The sequence below is a fragment of the Pelodiscus sinensis genome, chromosome 23 (assembly GCF_052426305.1).
Source record: "Pelodiscus sinensis isolate ZL-2025 chromosome 23, ASM5242630v1, whole genome shotgun sequence".
Lineage (NCBI taxonomy): Eukaryota > Metazoa > Chordata > Testudines > Trionychidae > Pelodiscus > Pelodiscus sinensis.
This window is the reverse complement of record NC_143074.1, coordinates 13859380-13877162: the sequence shown is the minus strand read 5'-3', so window position 1 is coordinate 13877162 and position 17783 is coordinate 13859380. Positions and strand designations below refer to the sequence as shown.

The following is a 17783-nucleotide window of genomic DNA, read 5'->3' as shown; positions in this document are numbered from 1 at the left end:
GGCACCTCTGGGCTTGGCAGGTCCTAGCTCCGGCACCTCTGGGCTTGGCAGTTGCTAGCTCCGGCACCTCTGGGCTTGGCAGGTCCTAGCTCCGGCACCTCTGGGCTTGGCAGTTGCTAGCTCCGGCACCTCTGGGCTTGGCAGGTCCTAGCTCCGGCACCTCTGGGCTTGGCAGGTCCTAGCTCCGGCACCTCTGGGCTAGCTGCATCAGTTATGAATGTCAAACAAACAAACAAAACCCCACCTGTTTGAGCTCTGACACTTCTTTCATTAAAAGTTAAACATGGCAAGTCACTCATCTCCTGGTGCCTCAGTTTCCCCATCTATAAAATGGGGACAGATGGCACTGCCCTCCTTTGGAAAGCACTGTAGAGGAGCGAAGAGGTGTCACTACCATTGTGACTACCAAAGCCAATGGGAATGTCTGGAACTGAGGATACACGAATGGGTCAGAGACTGAATCGGGCCCCCAATGCCGGTCTGAAATCCGAAGCAAGGCCGCCATGCGGTGCAGGAGGAAGATGCCCTCACACAACACGATTGTTTTACTCACAAAATCACCTTTATTTGGTACAAAACCAGAAATAAATAAGTTGGCAGAGAAACCAGTATGATAATTTCATTATAATAAAAGACCGAGCACAAGGGACCCAATAACCTTTCCATATGCGGTGAGCGATACACCCTTTAGCCCCGCGACTCCCTTCCCAGCCCTGCCACATCAGCTGGGCTTTTTCACCCTCTGCATCCCCCAGCGCTGTGACAGGCTATTTAGCCGTCACACTCCCCTAGGAGCAGCTGTTTGACCCGTTTGGCCAGCCCCCTAGACGGTACAGTGCATGCTGGAAGCAGCAGTCTGCATGTTGGCAGGGCCACAGCTGTTCGAGGAGCCTGAGCGCGCACCGGGTGGGGACTTAGGTTCTCTGCCTGATTTTGGGCACTGACTTGCTGGCGACCTCTTGGGGCCTCCGTTTCCTCTCCCACCCTTGAGCAACGGGGCTGCAATCTCAGACGGGGACTAGCTGCTACCCCAATGCAAACTGAAGAGTGATGGCCTGGTATCTCCAGCATCTCTCTCAGGCGAGTCACAGGCTTCTCCTGAGAGCCAAGACCTAACAGCCGCCTGGCAGCTTCCCCGGCCGGGCTCTCAGTATCTCAGCTCTGATTGCAAGCAGCTCTGTTTGCTCAAAAGCTGCATGTGATACCAGGCCCAAGGACAGCCACGTGTTGCAAGAGACAAGTGCCAGTAGCATCTGATGTTTACACCCCTCATCTCCCAATGGCAGAGCCTGAGCACACACTCCTCTGCTGAGCTAGGAGGTGAAGCGATGGGGGCTAAGTCCAGTCAACGGGAGGTCAGTGTTTGGGGGCCTCAAACTGTCTTGGCCCTGGTCCCACGGGTCAGTGCAATTGAGCTCACCAAGGGATTATGCCACTGGGCTGGGAGAAGGGGGCCAGCTTTGGTGGGATGTATTGATGGAGGGTTCATCACATGACATAACCTTTAAATGAAGGGTTAATCTTTAATTCCTGGAGACTCCGGGACAATCCTGCAGGGCTGGCAACCCTGGCTGGGAGCCAAAGGAGGGGTGCTGTACAGGAACCAGAGGGGCCCTCCAGCGGGGCACGGAGCTGAGGGCAGGCAACAGGCCCTGGGCATCCCAAGCGCACACATAGGACGGAGCAAAGGGAGAAGCTCCTCTCAGATGAGCTGAGTGCGCCTGCCGGGAGATGGCCCCAGGAGCAGAAGTGGAAGGAGACACTGTCTGGCAGGGTTTGGGGCATAGGATCAGCACTTCCCCACTTCCCCTGCCCATCCCAGCGCCCCCTGGCTGCCATTAGTAGGGGTAGGGTGAGACGGAAACGAGGATGATGAACACACTCCATGCCCGCTGCTTGCCATGGGCCAGGGCCTGCACCTTCAGCCGATAGATGCCGGCGGCGTGGAGCGGGCGCAGCGTGGAGAGGACGCCCTGGCCTCTCTCATCCCGGAGGGTGAAGGGGCTGCCCGGGTCCTTTTCCAGCAGCGTGAAGACGGTGCGGTTCTGCAGGAGGCTCCCTCGGGAGGAGGCGGTGAGCTGGACAACATCGTGCCCGGCCGGGATGCCAAAGGGCAGCGTGAGAAGCTCGTACTGCAGGGTGAAGGGGCCTCCAGAGCTGCGGCGGAAGCACACTCTGCCCGAGAGCAGGCAGGGCAGAGAACGCGGGTGAGATCTCTGCTCCACAGAGCCGTCTGCGGCCTGAGCGTAGGGCTGGCAGCCAGGACGCCTGGGTTCTAACTCTGGCTTGCTGAGTGGCCTTGGACAACTCGCTGAGCCAGTCCGTGCCTCAGCTTCCCCCCCAGGAAAAGTGGGGTCAGCCCTGGCACGTCTCAGCGCTTTGATGTTGGACAAGTACTATCAATGCATTAAAATGGGCGTGTGCCCGTCTGCACCCATGGGAAGCCCTCACCACCCCAACTCGACAGCAGGGCTAAGAAGAGCCCTGGCGGGTGGGTCACTCCAGGAGAAGGGGTACAGCTGCCCTACTTGGGCACCTCCCCCAAATAACTTCTCTCCCTTACCCTGGGCTGGCGCCTCTCCTGTAGCCGGCGGGGCAGGGCGCATCCAGGCAGTGGGAGCCGCCCCGCGTGTTAAAGCACAGCTGGTCTGGGCTGCAGTGAACCCTCCCCTCGGCGCATTCGTCTATGTCTGCAGAGGAGAGAGGAGAAAGGAGGGGCGTGAGGCCGGACGGGTGTTCAGTGGCACAGCCCGGACTCTGCGCATGTGTCACACTCTGCAGCCAGGCGAGCGGCTGCGCCCTGAGGAGCGAAGGGATTTCTCCATGAGCCCACAGCAACGAAGCTCCCCCATTTCACCCACCGGCTCTGTCGCGGGGGGAGCTGCAGGGTCCGCTGGCCGCAGGCCTCTGCCCAGGGCCCCCGCCCTCTGACTCGCATGCCCCTAAAGCGGACAGTGCAGGACTTTACTGCACCCGGGTACAGGAAGAAACGTCGCCTCCTGGGGCTCGGCTGAGGGCAGCAATGGCTCTGTGCAGGGGGCAGAAGGACCATGGCATGGCGAGCTAGTGGCTTGAGGACAGGCGTAGCAACTGTTTGAAGCCTGGCGCTGCCCCTGCCATGCAGCGGGCCCCTTGGCAGCTGGGTGGGGATTTTGCGAGAGCAGCCGGAGGGGGACGCGAACTCCAGGCTTTGAAAGGGCAGGAATGGAAGTGGCAGGGAGAGAGGGAGGGATGGACAGATGGACGCACACAGGCTCCCACACAGCGCCACACACTGACCGCGGCAGGTTTTTCTATTGGGCAGCAGCCGGTAGCCGGCAGGGCACAAGCACTGGTAGCTGCCCTCGGTGTTCCTGCACTCGTGCTGGCACAGGGTCCGCACCCGACACTCGTCAAGGTCTGTGTGAAAGAGGAGAGGAGAGATTCCAAGTCTGGCCAAATTGCGCATGGCAGGGTCCCCCCGAGCAGCATGACCCCACCCCTCCACAAGGCACAGCCACCGGCACATCCCCACAAAAAGGCAGAGGGCCCCTTTCCCCCCCTCCTGGGGGTCTGGCCAGAGAAGCCCTACTCCAGCCCCTTCAGCGCCAGGAGGCACGGCAGGGAGGAAGAGGGAAGTGGGAGCTCGGGGCGTGAGTTCTAAGGACAGGCCTGAGGGGCACCCAGACTCTGCACGACCCTTCTGGCAGCCCAGGGCCTCTGCTGCCGCCGCTGTGCAGAGCTTTGCAAAGCAGACGTTGTCCTTTGGGAACTGGACCGATGGCACCACCCCCGTCCCTCCTGACAGTAAGCCAGTGCCACAGGCTTTCACCCCCCCCACCCCCCCGCTGAGCTGGAGCTGGGACCGTTCCAGTGGCATCGCTCCAAGACTCCCCTCCCCGCCATGTGGCCTTACCAGTGCAAAGTCCATTCCGCCTGGTGAATCCCGCCGGGCACGGGGCCCGGATGCCAGGGCTCAGGGCGTTACCAGGCTGGCTGAAGGAGAGCCGGGTGTAAGAGCCTTCCCCCGGCCATCGGCTGCTGGGTCTCAGCCTCTGCACCCGGCCCCCTCTGCGGCTGCCACGCGTCACGTTCCCTCCGGCCTCCTCTGGCCCAGCACAGGACTTGCCATCCTCCCGCAAGGCCTCCCCCGGCGGGCACAGGCATTTGTAACTGCCCTGGAGGTTGTGGCACTGGAAAGCGCATGGCGGGGGCACCCGCTGGCATTCGTTTATGTCTGACAGAGAGCAGAAAGCCAGCGTGAGGTCAGGGAGCCCAGCTTGCGGGGCAGAGCAGTGCTGGCTAGTGGCTAGAGCAGGAACTAGGAACCCGGGACTCCTGGGCTCCGACCCTCAGCTCTTGGAAGCAGTGTTGTCTCATGGTTAGAGCAGGGAGCCTGAGTTTCTATCCCTGACTCTGCCACCGACTTGCTGCGTGAGCTGAACAAGTCACCGCACCTGCCAACTGCTGAGTATCTGCACTGGCAAAGGGAGGCTGATTCTACTGGGTTCCTAGCGCCCGCGGGGGCTGTCGGGGCTAATGAAAGGAGCGCTCGGCGGTCCCCAGGGGACAAGACACAGTGCAAAGCTTTCTCAGCCGCCACGCCTGCACCGGAACACCGGCCTCCTGCAGGGCTCTCAGCCTCCCCCAGATCCACACCTCTCCCCCTTGCCTTCCCCAGGGATTCCCTCTACAGGCGACGCTGGACTGGAAGGGCTGGGCGGGGCAGAGCTTTTCCTGGAGAGAACTGGCTGTTACTCCAAGCAGCAAACCCGTCTCCAGGTTCGCCCAAGGTCACCAAGAGTCAGTACCAGAGTCAGGCCCAGCCCCACTCCCCCGCCCCATCAGAAATGCTGCCTCCCCGGCAGTTCTCATGGCTTGGCAAAGGCTGGCAGGTCTGCGTTACCCAAGCAGGGTCGGCCGGTGCCCTGGGTCCTGTAGCCGCGGGGACACATGCAGCGGTGCCCGCTGAGGGTGCTCTCACAGACCTGGTTGTAGCGACACGCGTGGGTTCCCTCGGCGCACTCGTCCAGATCTGGGGGGAGAACGAGGGGACAGGGCTCCCAGCATGCACGTCACCACATAGCAGCTAAAGCCAGGCCCCCGCCTCACACCTCCCGGGCTGAGACACTGGGGGGATCACTGATCCCTGGTCACTGCCTGGGACCCGTCTTGTGCCCAGTCTCCTGCTCCGCTTTGGCCTGTGCTGACAGTGGGGCCGACCCAGGGCTCCCTGGGGGACGGGAGTCCTTCCCTGCACCGGCCAGGGTGCTGGAGCAGGCCCAGTGAAAGCCAGTCAATGCCCAGAGTGGGGCTGGGGGGCCCAAGCTGCTGGCACTCGGCACTTGTCACCCGGCGGTTCCAATGGAGGGGGAGGCAGGTCGTTGCCCCCATGGGCTACATGACATGACCTCGCGGGGCCAAGGGGAAGGTCACTGACCCCACCAGCCGCCAGAAGCACTTAGGCCTGGCTCCCGGGCTGAAGGCTGGCTGGGGTCACTCAGATTAACTCCCCTCTCTGCTAGGCGGGGGGAGGAGCTGGCTCTGCTCCTGCCACTGTCCGACAAGGCGGAGGACTCACCACTGGGCCGTCCGTCTGGCCCCCGGTACAGCCCGGCTGCAGAGCCTGAGAGAAGGGGCATGAGCCAGGCAACGTGGGGAGCCTTCCGAGGCACCTCCCTCCCCATGGGCCAGGCTGTTACCCTCACACCCCGGCTGTGGAAGCCAGCCCCACAGCGCATCAGATCCCGATAGGTCCCCACCAGGTTCGCACACTGCTGCTCTGGGCGACAGGCACGGGGGCCCTGACCACGTCTTGGGAGAGAGCCTGGCGCCAGGGCAGCTGCCTCCCCCTGGGGGAAGCCTCTAGAGCCATCTGGCAGCCTCCCCCCGGGCTCAGCGTGAGTAGACGGGCTGCAGGCTGCTCTCCTGTTACCTGCATGGAGGGAGGAGCTGAGCTGGAAGAGCAGCTCCTGCATGGCTGGGTTGAAGGAGGATTTGATGGCCCTGGCCTGGACGCGCTGCACCGGGAAGGGCTGCCAGCCCCGGGCGGCGGCGTACTCAATGCTGTGGTTCCAGTGGATCTGAACCGGGAGCCCGTCCTGCAGGAAGCTCTGCACAGACTCCACGTGCAGCTGCCCGGCCCCCGTCTGCACGTGGCGCTCGCTGAAATCCTGGGAGGAACAGAGGGAGATGGGCGGGGGGGCTGTAACTTACATTTCTTACAGCTACTGCGGATTACACCAAGGGGGTCACAGGGTCTGGGGAGAGAGGTGCGGGAGTCGGGGCAGCAGGACAGGCTGGGAGCCCCACACTGCCAGCCGGAGCCCAGCTGGGAGCACGCGCCTCCACCTGCAGCGTCCCACGCCAGCCATTTCTTATCGGTCCAGAGGACAGGGCGCACCGGCCTCCCCTCACCTCTGGAGAGGGGTCAGTCTGGGACTGGGGCCCAGCAAAAGTCCCAGGGGCGGGAGGTGGCGGAGGGGATCTCTCGTTGTGCCATCAGCTGTCACTGGGAACAGGGGCGGGCACCGCAGGGGCCAACTGGGGTGCCTGGGGTCGCAGCAGATGTGGAGGGCGGTGTCCCGGAGCTCCGCACTCACCTGGAAAAGCACGTCCGCATCAGCGACGCTCTCCGGCACGAACCCATTGACCACGGCGTCGAAGAGAAGCGCCCCGCCTGCGTCCAGGCCTCGGGCAACGTGTGCGATCCGGAGACGCTCCCCTGCAGCGACAGCGGGTGGCCAGGTAACGATCCAGCCCGTGATGATTTCAGACAGACCGGCGCTGGGCTGCACCAGGCTGCACCGGGCCCAGCAGTGAACTTGGAGATTTGAATGCGGACTCCTAAACCCGGGCGTGTCTCTGCCCCAGCCACAGGCTGCACAGCCGCAGGGCTCCCCAGCAGTGCCCCGCTTCCCGCGGAGTTTCTGGTTCCAGCGAACCCGGAGCTCTCACGTGGAACAGGCCACGGCGTCGGTTTTCGCTAGTGTGAGGGGAAGGCTAAAATACCACAGGGGTTGGGGCCAGAACCAATCCCCTAAGGCAGAGGTGGGTCACTGAGGCTGGGGCAGCGCCCTGCTCCAAAGGCTCCCGCACTCCTCCGACACCGCAGTGCAGATGGCTGGGATGGAACAAAGCCAGGAAGTGGGCGGTGCTGCTTGTGGCCTGGGGTTTTGCAGTGACCGTGTGCACCGTGTCAGCATGCCGCCGCGGGCTCTCCCCAGGACACTCTCACCTGTGGCAAACTCCACTTGGGACTCCTGCCGGAAGACACCGCCCGTCAGCGAGAGGCCGTTCCTGGCCCCGCCGCTCTGCCGTGCAAAGGACCAGTAGATTGGAGCCATGACAGGGACCAGGACTCTCAGCAGCGGCCCTGCGAGGTGCGGCGGGAGGGCACGAGGGTCAGTCCCTGCTCAGTCAGTGCTCTCCCGAGGAGTCACGGGGCAGCCAACTCCCTGCTCGGGGCATCTGTCACTCTGGCCTCAGCAGTTACATGTGGGACAGCAGACTCAGAGGCACGGTCCTGTTCCAGCATGGCACGCCCAGCTCCGCAGCGCCGGGAGCCATTCGCCTCGGGGGCGCTAGCCCTGTTCCGCTCTCCCGGGGAACGCAGAGAGGGAGTCTGGGGCTGAGCACGCAGGGGTCCCTGCCTGCTAGCCCTGTGCTCCAGGGGACAGGAGCGTGGCCGGCCCCTCAGAGGCGCTGAGCACAGGCAGCTCTCACGAACCTCAGCACTTCTCATACCAAGGCAAAAGGCCTCTGTGCCGGGCCAAGCTCCCCCATAAGTCAGCCCCTAGATCCCTTTTGTGAACCCCGGTGGCTCTCCCAGGCAGGCACCCCTTGTCTCTCTAAATCCTGGCCCAGATTACATAGCCAGGGAGCAGACTGCTGGCCACATACGTGCACAAGTGGGAGCAGCAATATTTACTTCCCACCTCCCACCAGCGCTGGCAAAAAAGCCACAAAGCTGAGTCGCTCCCTGCCACCCACGCCACAGGCAAGCGCATGGTGCAGTGGGTATTGCTGCCCGCTAGTCACCCAGCTTTACATCCAACTTCTTGCCATTTACATGTGCATTGAAATCTGGTGACGTATTTGGTGTTATGGACACAAGAAAAATCCCCAGGGGTGTCTCCTACCGACAGCTGGTGGGATATTCCCGATGCTGCTCCGCAGGGTGGCCAGGCCAGTCCGGGGATCCTCCGTCACGCTGGCATTCAGAGAGGCAATGCCAAATTCTTGGTCGTTGATGATGCCGATCAGACTGCCCCGGACTCTGATGGGCTCTCCTGAGGGAAGGGGGACAGGGCGGAACGAGGTGGGAGATGCACACTAAGCCTCTAAATAAAGGCTCCTGGGGAGGAGCAGAGACTTGCTCTTGCACTGGCCGGGGAGCAGGAGGGACCTGGCTGCCAGGGGAACTGGAGGCTTCCTGACTAGAGCAGAGCTGGGGAAAGGCAGGCAGAGCTGGGGAAGCTGCCAGGCTGCAGGGCCTAACGCAAGGCCTCAGGGTATGAGGGCTGCGGGAAGGCAGCCAGGATAAGCAAAAGCAGCAGGTCCACACCCCCTTGCCAATGATGAGGGGCCATTTCAGGCTGCAGTTTGTCCCTGTGGCAGGGGCTAGATGGAGACTGGCAGTGGGTCACTGAGCAAGGTGGGCAGAGGGGGATTGAGGGTCTCCAGAGGGGGAGGACTCCAGCGTGTGGGGGCATGACGGTTGGGCAGTACCCTGGTAGGAGGATGCCACGGTCTGGGAGAGACATGGACCCTGACCTAGAGTGGTGACTAACGGTAACAGCGGGGAGACACCAGCCAGAAGGAGGCAGCTCCGGCACCCAACATGCTAATTCCCTGAGTGACCAGCAGGAGGCGCCCTTGGTGGTGAATCTGCCGCGTGACACTGCAATACGCTGCGGCACCGTCTGCCAGGCAGACATCAGGCCAGCGTTAGTTTGCCTTGGTTGCAGCAGGGGAGTTGATCCATAGGGCAGCTGGCGTTCACAGGACCAGCCTGGATTTTATCGGTGCACGTCACACCCGTGCGCCCCCAAATACGCACACACGCATCTCTGTACCCATCTACCCACTAACACACAGGCACACCCCTACAAAGCAGTACGCACAGCCACACATGAGATCTCTCAGTCACATTCAGGTTGGTTTCTGTGTTGCACATGACCATCTCTGGCCTGGGTATCATTGGCTCATCCTGTAAAGCATCTGGGCTGTGCCATGCCCCCTATTACTGCTAATCAGGCGGTTGCACTGGTAATGCAGCGTTTGGCCTCTGCCTAATAGCAGGACTGTCTTGCCTGGGTCAGATCTGTTCACTGAGAAAAAGCAGAAGCCAGCGGGCCCTGGCATTTAGCAGGTCTCTCGAGACAGAAGGCTCAAAGCACTTGGGACTGACCCAGCAAAACTCAAACGGCACAGGCCAGCCTGCTGCGGGGTGGAGGAGCCGCCTACACAAGCCTTCATTGCGGCTTTGCGGCCTGAATGCAGCCACAAGATGCCCTCAGCTCTACGCCAGGGCTATTCGCTTGCAAAGAAGACGAGCACCCGGAGAGGCGGCGGGATACAAACGAGCACAACGGTCGGTTGTCCCATCTGCCAGGGCCATTCCCCAGCACAGCACAAGGGGAGAATCGGTGATATTCAAAGGCAACATGGTTTAGTCTATTTAGACTAGGGATGTGAATGATTAACCAGTTAGCCACCACGCCTCATGCTTAACAGGTGACACTTACCAGTTCTGGATAACCGGTGGGGGCTGGAGCAGCTTCCTACCCATTCCGGGCAGGGGGCTGCTCCAGCCCTGCAGGGTCCGCTGTGGGCAGGGTCGCATCCCAGGTCTGCAGTGGGCCCGGCCCAGGCACACTCCAAGCAGGGGGACTCCAGCCCAGCCACGGCGGACCGGGGGGGCCACGCTCCAGTCCAGCCCTTCCCTTCCCTTTAATCAGTTAGCTGCTTAAACTTTACATTTAACCAGTTAATCAATTCAATAGGATTTTACATCCCTAGTCTAGACACATCATGCAATAAACCTGCACAACTCCCCGCTGCAGGATGTTACAGAAGACGTATTTGCCTTTCATAGGAATAAGCATAACTCCGGCATTACTGCAAAGCAGGTGTCCAGGGTAAGGGCTGGTGCAGCAGCACACCTGTGAGTCCTAACGCTTCACCAGTCAGCAGGGAGGTGGAACCAGGAAGTTCCTCCCTGCCCAGCTGCATTATTGTGTTTGCAAGGGAGGAGGAGGGGAACACTCCTTCCTTCTTATGCATCTGGGACTGGCCAGGGCCGGAGACGCCTCACAGCCCACTGCCCCAGGCTGGGAAACAAGGCCCCTGTTGGACTGGCCACTGCCCCAGACACCTCACAGCCCACTGCCCCAGGCTGGGAAACAAGGCCCCTGTTGGACTGGTCACTGCCCCAGACACCTCACAGCCCACTGCCCCAGGCTGGGAAACAAGGCCCCTGTTGGACTGGTCACTGCCCCAGACACCTCACAGCCCACTGCCCCAGGCTGGGAAACAAGGCCCCTGTTGGACTGGCCACTGCCCCAGACACCTCACAGCCCACTGCCCCAGGCTGGGAAACAAGGCCCGTGTTATTCACATCCATGAACTCCCAGGAGCGCTCAGTGGAGCACAGGGCCCTAAATACACATTTGCAAATGCTACACTCACATTACATCTCCCTGCTGACTGAAATCTTCCCGAAAAGCCCCAGATAGGCCAAGAGAAGCCAGGCCAGGGAGCCCCCAGCTCTTCAGGGCCATCCCCTCCCCTGAGGTGGGAGCCTGCCCCCCGTCCCCTCACACCCAGGGGGAGAGGTGTCTCTCAGAGCACTGCAGGGCCTACCCCTCCCCTTAGGCCGGAGCCTGCCTCCCCCTCTCCTTCCTCCACACAGGGGGAACCATGTCTCTCAGAGCACTGCAGGCCCCCCCTCCCAGCCCTGCACAGGGGGAGAGGTGTCTCTCAGAGCTGCGCTTTGTACCTGGGCCCAGACAGGGCGGGCACAGCTCCTCCGCCACATCCTCCCCTGCAGGCCTTGCTGCCAGTCTGAGGGGGTGGTGGATGCAAGAAGGGGCACACTGGCCATGATAGCCCTCTCCACCAGCCAAAGAGCACCTGGACCAACTGCCCCAGTTGCCCACACATTAGGGCAGGGGGCAGGGAGTGTGGCAGGGAAGGGAGCAGACAGGGCAAGACGGATCACTGAGCAGATGGACAGACAGACCTCTTTCCCCAGCTGTTACTGAAATAAATCCAGACACTCAGACACACTGGCTATGTCTACACTCACGGCTTCTTGCGCGAGTAATATGCAAATGAGGCTAAGCGTGGAATATCGCAGAGCCTCATTTGCATACCTAATGAGCCACCATTTTTTTCAGAAGAGGCTCTTGCGCAAGAAGGAGCATCTACACTGCCCCTTCTTGTGCAAGAAAAACCCTCTTGCACAATGCTGTTACACCTATGACTTTTCAGGAAGAACGGCATTGCGCAAGAGGGTTTTTCTTGCACAAGAAGGGGCAGTGTAGACACTCCTTCTTGCGCAAGAGCCTCTTCTGAAAAAAATGGTGGCTCATTAGGTATGCAAATGAGGCTCTGCGATATTCCACGCTTCGCCTCATTTGCATATTACTCGCGCAAGACGCCGTGAGTGTAGACATAGCCACTGGGTCGAAACACCCCTGGGGACAGGATCTTGGGGGCCTTTCTCCTGATTTAACTCTTGGGTCCTCAGCCCCAAGTGACGGCCTTGTACTATAATTGCCTCCCTTCAGAAAGGGAGGTTTACGCGGCTTTTCAATTGGAAGAAGATATGCAAATTCCTGCAGAATTTGCATATCTTCTTTTGACCGTTCCCTGTAGTCTAGATGAGCCCCCTGAGCTCACTGCCAATATGACGCTGTTTGCCCACCCCCCTAGTCTTGCAGCCTCCTCAGGAACCCGGCCTGCTCCCTGCTTTTGAGAAGCCCTGCAGGATCCTAGGACACTATGGATAGTCTGGATCACGGGTCCGTACCTCGCACTGTCAGGAAGGCCCGGATGACAGAGGATCCCATCGGATTGCGTGCAACACACTCGTACCGCCCCGCGTCCGTCCCCTCCACGGCGCTGATCAGCAGCGTGGCGTTGGCCAGGACCTGGACTCGGTGGTTCTCCTGGAGGGGTTTTGTTTCTCTGATCCATTCCACTGTGGGAGCTGGCTCTCCCGTAGCCTGGCAGTGCAGCATCACCTCCTCCCCAGCACTCACAGTCATGTCTTGAGGCGTCACGCTGAACACAGGGGCACCTAGAACACCAGGGGAACCCACCCGGTCACTGCAGCACCCAATGCCCAGCAGAGTCCCTGCCTGGTCAGTGGAGCTTAGACCAGAACAGCAGGCCTGGCATCCAGCTCCCAACTGCCCCAGAGTTCAGAGCTGGTGAGGTAGCTCCACCCTGAATTATTCTGCGGGGCTCCCAGTCAGTCACCAGGATCTCTCAGATGTAACCCGGACTCTTGCAAGAGAGATGTTCCCACCCATTCACACTGGATTTTTGAGCTGGGTGGGCCTGGGAGATTTTAGGGACCTGATGCTTCTCCCTCAGCTTGGTTTTGGGGCAACCAGCTGGCACTGCCATTTTTTTCTTCTTCATCTCAGGCCTCTGCTCACAGTCTGAGTCAAAGAGTGTAAGACCAGGAGTGACACCTGATCGTCCAGCCTGACTTGCGTTTCCCCAGCCCCCAGTACCTCCACCCTTAACCCAATGCGTGGAATTGGTCCAACACGTCAGGCCTCAGCAGAGTGTTACTGTGCACCAGGGCAGCGAACGGGGGCACCGAGAGGCACCACTGCCCACAGCCTGGGGCAACAGCAGGGAACCGATCAAGCAGATTGGCCATTTCCCCTGCAAACCAACACTCTTGCAAGCACGAGGTCGATGTTGTCTGTGAGGCTAAAAGACCAGCCACCCCCAGGACGGACACTCACTCTGCAGGGCGAGGGTGACCTCCTTCTCCACCACGCCCACCCCGTTCTCCGCCATGCACTTGTAACGTCCCGCGTCGTCGTGCTGGGAGGAGGGAAAGCAGGCGCATCACCACCTTGCCCAAGGCAAGGCTGCTCTCGCGACTTCCCAGGAGTCCACGGGGGCGCAGCGGATTTGCATAACCTCCGGCAAACTGGTGGCCCATACGCCATGTCTCATCCGGCTCCTGTCAAGGGGGAGCACTGCAGAGCCGGAGCTAGCCCCTGTCCAGGGTCCCCTTGAGCAACAGATGCCAGCAAGTAACCTGGCCTCTGTTCTGAGTGAGGGTGGAGAGCGAGAATTTCTTTAGACCCCAGGAGTGGAGGCCGGCTGAAGAAACCACAGCAAGAGTTACCCAGAGGGAGAAGCTACTTCCCACATACACCTCCCCCAGGTGACCCTGCTTGTTCCCAGGCAGCAGAGCGCTCCAAAACTCCACTAGTCCCAGCTACAACATAATCCAGCCACGCGACTCAAAGGAGGGAAGGAAACATCTGGCAGCTCCAGCGAAGAGGGAAGGAACAAGCCCAAGCCCTCTCTCACACACCCCGCCAGTCTCCGGCAGCCAGCGGGGGGGCTGTGACTCACCACCGTCCCGTAGATGACCAGCGAGCCATTCTGGAGCTGGTGTAGGCGGGGGCTGCCCAGCAGGGGGTGCCCGTTTTTATTCCAGTGGATGAGCGGAGCAGGCTCGCTGTAGGCGTCGCAGTTCAGGAGGGCGTTGCCCCCGAGGGGCTCCACCTGGTAGGCCCTCACTTCGCCCCGCAGGACTGGAGCCCCTGGGGAAGGAGAACGGGTGGGAGACAAAAGTCGTGCCTGGCCTGGGCCAGTGGTGGACAGTCTATGGGTTGCATATGCAGACGGATCCGAACCTGGGCCCTCTGGAGCTTAGTGCATGAGCCTCTACAGCGTGAGCTAAAAGCCAGCTGCCCCTCAGACAAGGCTGTGGAGCTCACTCATTCTTCCTCTGTGTCAGTGGCCTCAGTGCCACTAGGCGGGATAGCGAACCACACCTAGGTGTGCATGCATGTGTGTGCTACATGTGGCCCATCCGGGTTCTGTGTACGGCCCACGCCTCTGCCCCCTCCCTCCGCTGGGGGCCCTGCATTTACCAGTCCTGCCCCTCCCTCTCAGAGCTCGAATGCTGCAAATCACTCTTGGGGTCACGGTTAGTGCACATGCACAATTTTAATCTTGCCCACAAAGATGAAGGAGGGACACTCCCTAGCCTTGGCTGCCCACCGCTGGCCTGGGCTATGCACTCCCAGAATGGCCAAGGCCTTCGGGACGTGGCCAGAGACGCCAGGCCAGGCGCTGATCTCCGTGCCAGTGGTGTGGCTCCACGCAGCGGAGTCTGCTGACCACAAAGGCGCTATTCCAGGCTGCTCCTCCCCGCGCACCACGAACGAGCCGCCTCACCTGTCCTGGCACCTTTCACATAGATGAATGCCACGGCCTTGATGCTGCCCACGCCGTTCTCGGCCACGCAGGAGTAGGTGCCGCTGTCCTCCTGGGTGACGGCCTCCCTCTGCAGCATGCTTTGCCCGTTCCGCTCCCAGACGCCCGCTGCCAAAGGGAAGCCACACTGGAGGGTTGTGCGGATAGGTAGTGGAGACGGCACCCAGTCATCTGCAGCTCTGGGGGCCTGAGAGGTGAATGAGGAAGGGGCTGGAAGACTTCCTGCCCACACACTGGAGTCTTGCTCTCCCCTCTGTTCTGGGGGAAAGTGAGAACACGGCCCTGGGCTGACCCCCTCGCTTCCCTGCAGGCACGCCAGGCAACACGGCCACACTGCACTTGTTCAGAGCCTTCCCCTTAGGACAGCCCCACGCTGAGGAAGAAAATGGCAGCACATCCCTCCTGCTGAATAAGCTCACAGGGCACTAGGAAGGCGCACTAATTAAATCTTGCACGCTGCCTCCCTGGGTATTCTTAGCCCTTTGGGGGGACCGAGGCACAGAGAAGTCCTGTGACTCAGCCAGAGCCAGAATCTACATAAAACCAAAACAGAGTGTGAAGAGCTCCAAAAAGATCTCACCAAACTAAGTGACTGGGCAACAAAATGGCAAATGAAATTCAACGTTGATAAATGTAAAGTAATGAAAAAATAATCCCAACTGTGCATACAATATGAGGGGGATTCATTTGGCTACAACTACCCAAGAGAAAGATCTTGGAGTCTCTGTGGATAGTTCTCTGAAAACATCCACTCAGTGTGCAGCGCAGTCAAAAAAGCAAATAGAATGTGAGGCGTCATTAAAAAAGGGATAGTGAATAAGACAAAAAATATCTTACTGCCTCTATATGAAACCATGGTACGCCCACATCTTGGATACTGCGTACAGATGTGGTCGCCTCATCTCAAAAAAGAAATATTGGCATTGGAAAAGGTTCAGAAAAGGGCAACAAAAATGATCAGGGGTATGTCTTCAGGTCCCATATGAAGACATATTAAAAAGATTTGTAGTTTTCATCTTAGAAAAGAGGAGACTAAGAAGGGATATGATAGAGGTCTATAAAATCATGACTGGTTTGGAAAAAGTGAATAAGGAAATGGTATTTACTTATTCCCACAATATAAGAACTAGGGGTCACCAAATGAAATTAATAGGCAGCAGGTTTAAAACAAACAAAAGGAAGGTTTTCTTCACTCAGAGCACAGTCAACCTGTGGAACTCCTTGCCAGAGGACGTGGTGAAGGCTAGAACTTTAACCGGGTTAAAAAAAGAGCTAAATAGATTCACAGACGTTAGGTCCATCAATGGCTATTAGCCAGGATGGGTAGGAATGGTGTCCCTAGCCTCTGTTTCTCTGGAGGTGGGTGGCAGGGGAAGGATCACTTGGGGATTCCCTGTTGTGATTCCTCCCTCTGGGGCATCTGGTATTGACCACTGTTAGCAGACAGGACACTAGGCTAGATGGACCTTTGGTCTGACCCAGTATGGCCGTTCTTATGTTCTTACGTTCTTATGTTAATCTACAACAAAACCCAGCAGTCCTAATTCCCTGCTCTAACCATTTGACTGCGCTCCCTCCTGTGCACTGCCCTGCACTACAACCTACAGCTAGGTCTGCTCCCTGCTGGGGCCTCTTCTCAAAGACATCAGTGCAGCCCCTGATCCCTGCGCGTTAGTTCACCTGCTCTCTTACCTCTCCCCCACACAGGGTCTCCTCCTTTCTTTGCACCCCTGCCCCTGGCTCCCACCACCCCCATGGCAGTTTGCCCAGCTCACCTCTGACCGGTTTATTGTTGAGCAGCCAGGTGATGTGGGGCATTGGGTTCCCCTTAGCGACGCAGCCAAGCCTCATCCTCTCGCCCCTGTTCAGCGTCTGGTCCCTTGGCAGCTCTGTGAAGGTGGGAGGGATGTGGACGGAGAGCTGGAGCTGCACCCTGGCTTTCCCGGCAGAGTTTTCTGCAGTGCAGGTGTACGTCCCGGAATCCCCTCCCTGCAAGGGGAGAAGTTGGAGCGAGTCAGTGGGGCACCGCTCAGGTGAGGCGCTGCACCCCACAAGTGAACCGAGCCTAGAGGGTTCGGGGTGTTTCCCCATTCCAGCCAATGGGTTGATCCTCCCCTGTGAGCTAGCTTCACAGAATCCCTCAGGTTCCCGACAGTACCTAGCCAGCTGAGAAAACAATGAGAAGTCCTGTGGCACCTTACAGACCGAGGGTATGTCTACACTACAGCGCTAATTCGAACTAACTTGGTTCGAATTAGTTCATTCGAACTAAGCTAATTCGAACTAACGCGTCTAGAACTAAAAACTAGTTCGAATTAGCGTTTTGCTAATTCGAACTAGCATGTCCACATTAAGTGGACCCTGAACCTGGCTTAAGGATGGCCAGAAGCAGTGCTGGCAGGGCATCAGAGGAGGACTTAGAGCGTGGAGATGCTGTCTCAGGCTAGCCGAGGGCTGCGCTTAAAGGGTCCCGACCCCCACCCCGGACAGACAGTTCTCAGGGGTGCCCCGCTTGCAAAGCAGTCCTGGCTTGGAGTGCCCGGAGTACCCACACTGGGCACATCACAGCATTCGGCTGCAGGAGAGCTTCCACCCCAAAAGACCGCAGAGCCAGCCCAGTCCTCCCCATCGGGGGCGCGTACCCCACTCCTCCATCACCTCCTTCCACTTACCCTTCCCTAGCCCCTTTTCTTGATGTACAAAAAAAAGGACAATTGTGTTCACAAATGGAATCTGTCTTTATTGAACAAAACTGGGGGAGACTGGGAAAAGGAGGTGGGAGAGGGGAAGAGAGAGGCTGGGAGAGGGGAGGGCAACTAAAATGATCAGGGGTTGGGAACAGGTCCCATATGAAGAGAGGCTAAAGAGACTGGGACTTTTCAGCTTAGAAAAGAGGAGACGGAGGGGGGACAGGATAGAGGTCTCTAAAAGCAGGAGTTGGGTGGAGAGGGTGCATACAGAAAAGTTCTTCATTAGTTCCCATAATAGAAGGACTAGAGGACACCAAAGGAAAGGAATGGGTAGCAGGCTTCAAAGTAGTAACAGAAAGTTGTTCTTCACAAAGCAAATAGTCAACCTGTGGAACTCCTTGCTGCAGGAGGCTGTGAAGGCTAGAACTAGAACAGAGTTTAAAGGGAAGTGAGATCAAGTCATGGAGGTTGGGTCCATGGAGTGCTATTAGCCAGGGGGTAGGAGTGGGGTCCCTGTCCAAGGTTTGGGGAAGGCTGGAGAGGGATGGCACGAGACAAATGGCATGGTCACTGTCTTCGGTCCATCCCCTCCAGGGTCCCTAGGGTTGGCCGCTGTCGGCAGACAGGCTA

General features: G+C 59.1%; 1 protein-coding gene across 3 annotated transcripts in view; it reads right to left on the bottom strand.

Moving 5' to 3' along the window:
* Nucleotides 1–527: 527 nt before the first annotated feature.
* HMCN2 (hemicentin 2) overlaps nucleotides 528–17783 on the bottom strand; it is a 133036-nt gene continuing 115780 nt past the window's right edge. The window contains exons 78-91 of one of the 3 annotated variants that reach the window (XM_089773013.1): nucleotides 16239–16452; nucleotides 14425–14571; nucleotides 13594–13784; nucleotides 12969–13050; nucleotides 12017–12286; nucleotides 8121–8270; nucleotides 7217–7354; nucleotides 6582–6703; nucleotides 5915–6152; nucleotides 4886–5014; nucleotides 3896–4216; nucleotides 3250–3399; nucleotides 2564–2690; nucleotides 528–2175 (exon numbers count right to left, since the gene is read on the bottom strand). In XM_089773013.1, the coding sequence (XP_089629139.1) occupies nucleotides 1839–2175; nucleotides 2564–2690; nucleotides 3250–3399; nucleotides 3896–4216; nucleotides 4886–5014; nucleotides 5915–6152; nucleotides 6582–6703; nucleotides 7217–7354; nucleotides 8121–8270; nucleotides 12017–12286; nucleotides 12969–13050; nucleotides 13594–13784; nucleotides 14425–14571; nucleotides 16239–16452 (2616 nt within the window). In that variant the 3' untranslated portion in view covers nucleotides 528–1838. The remainder of the gene's footprint in view (nucleotides 2176–2563; nucleotides 2691–3249; nucleotides 3400–3895; nucleotides 4217–4885; nucleotides 5015–5914; nucleotides 6153–6581; nucleotides 6704–7216; nucleotides 7355–8120; nucleotides 8271–12016; nucleotides 12287–12968; nucleotides 13051–13593; nucleotides 13785–14424; nucleotides 14572–16238; nucleotides 16453–17783) is intronic. The other 2 variants (XM_089773014.1, XM_075906051.2) reach the window with 2 other exon arrangements.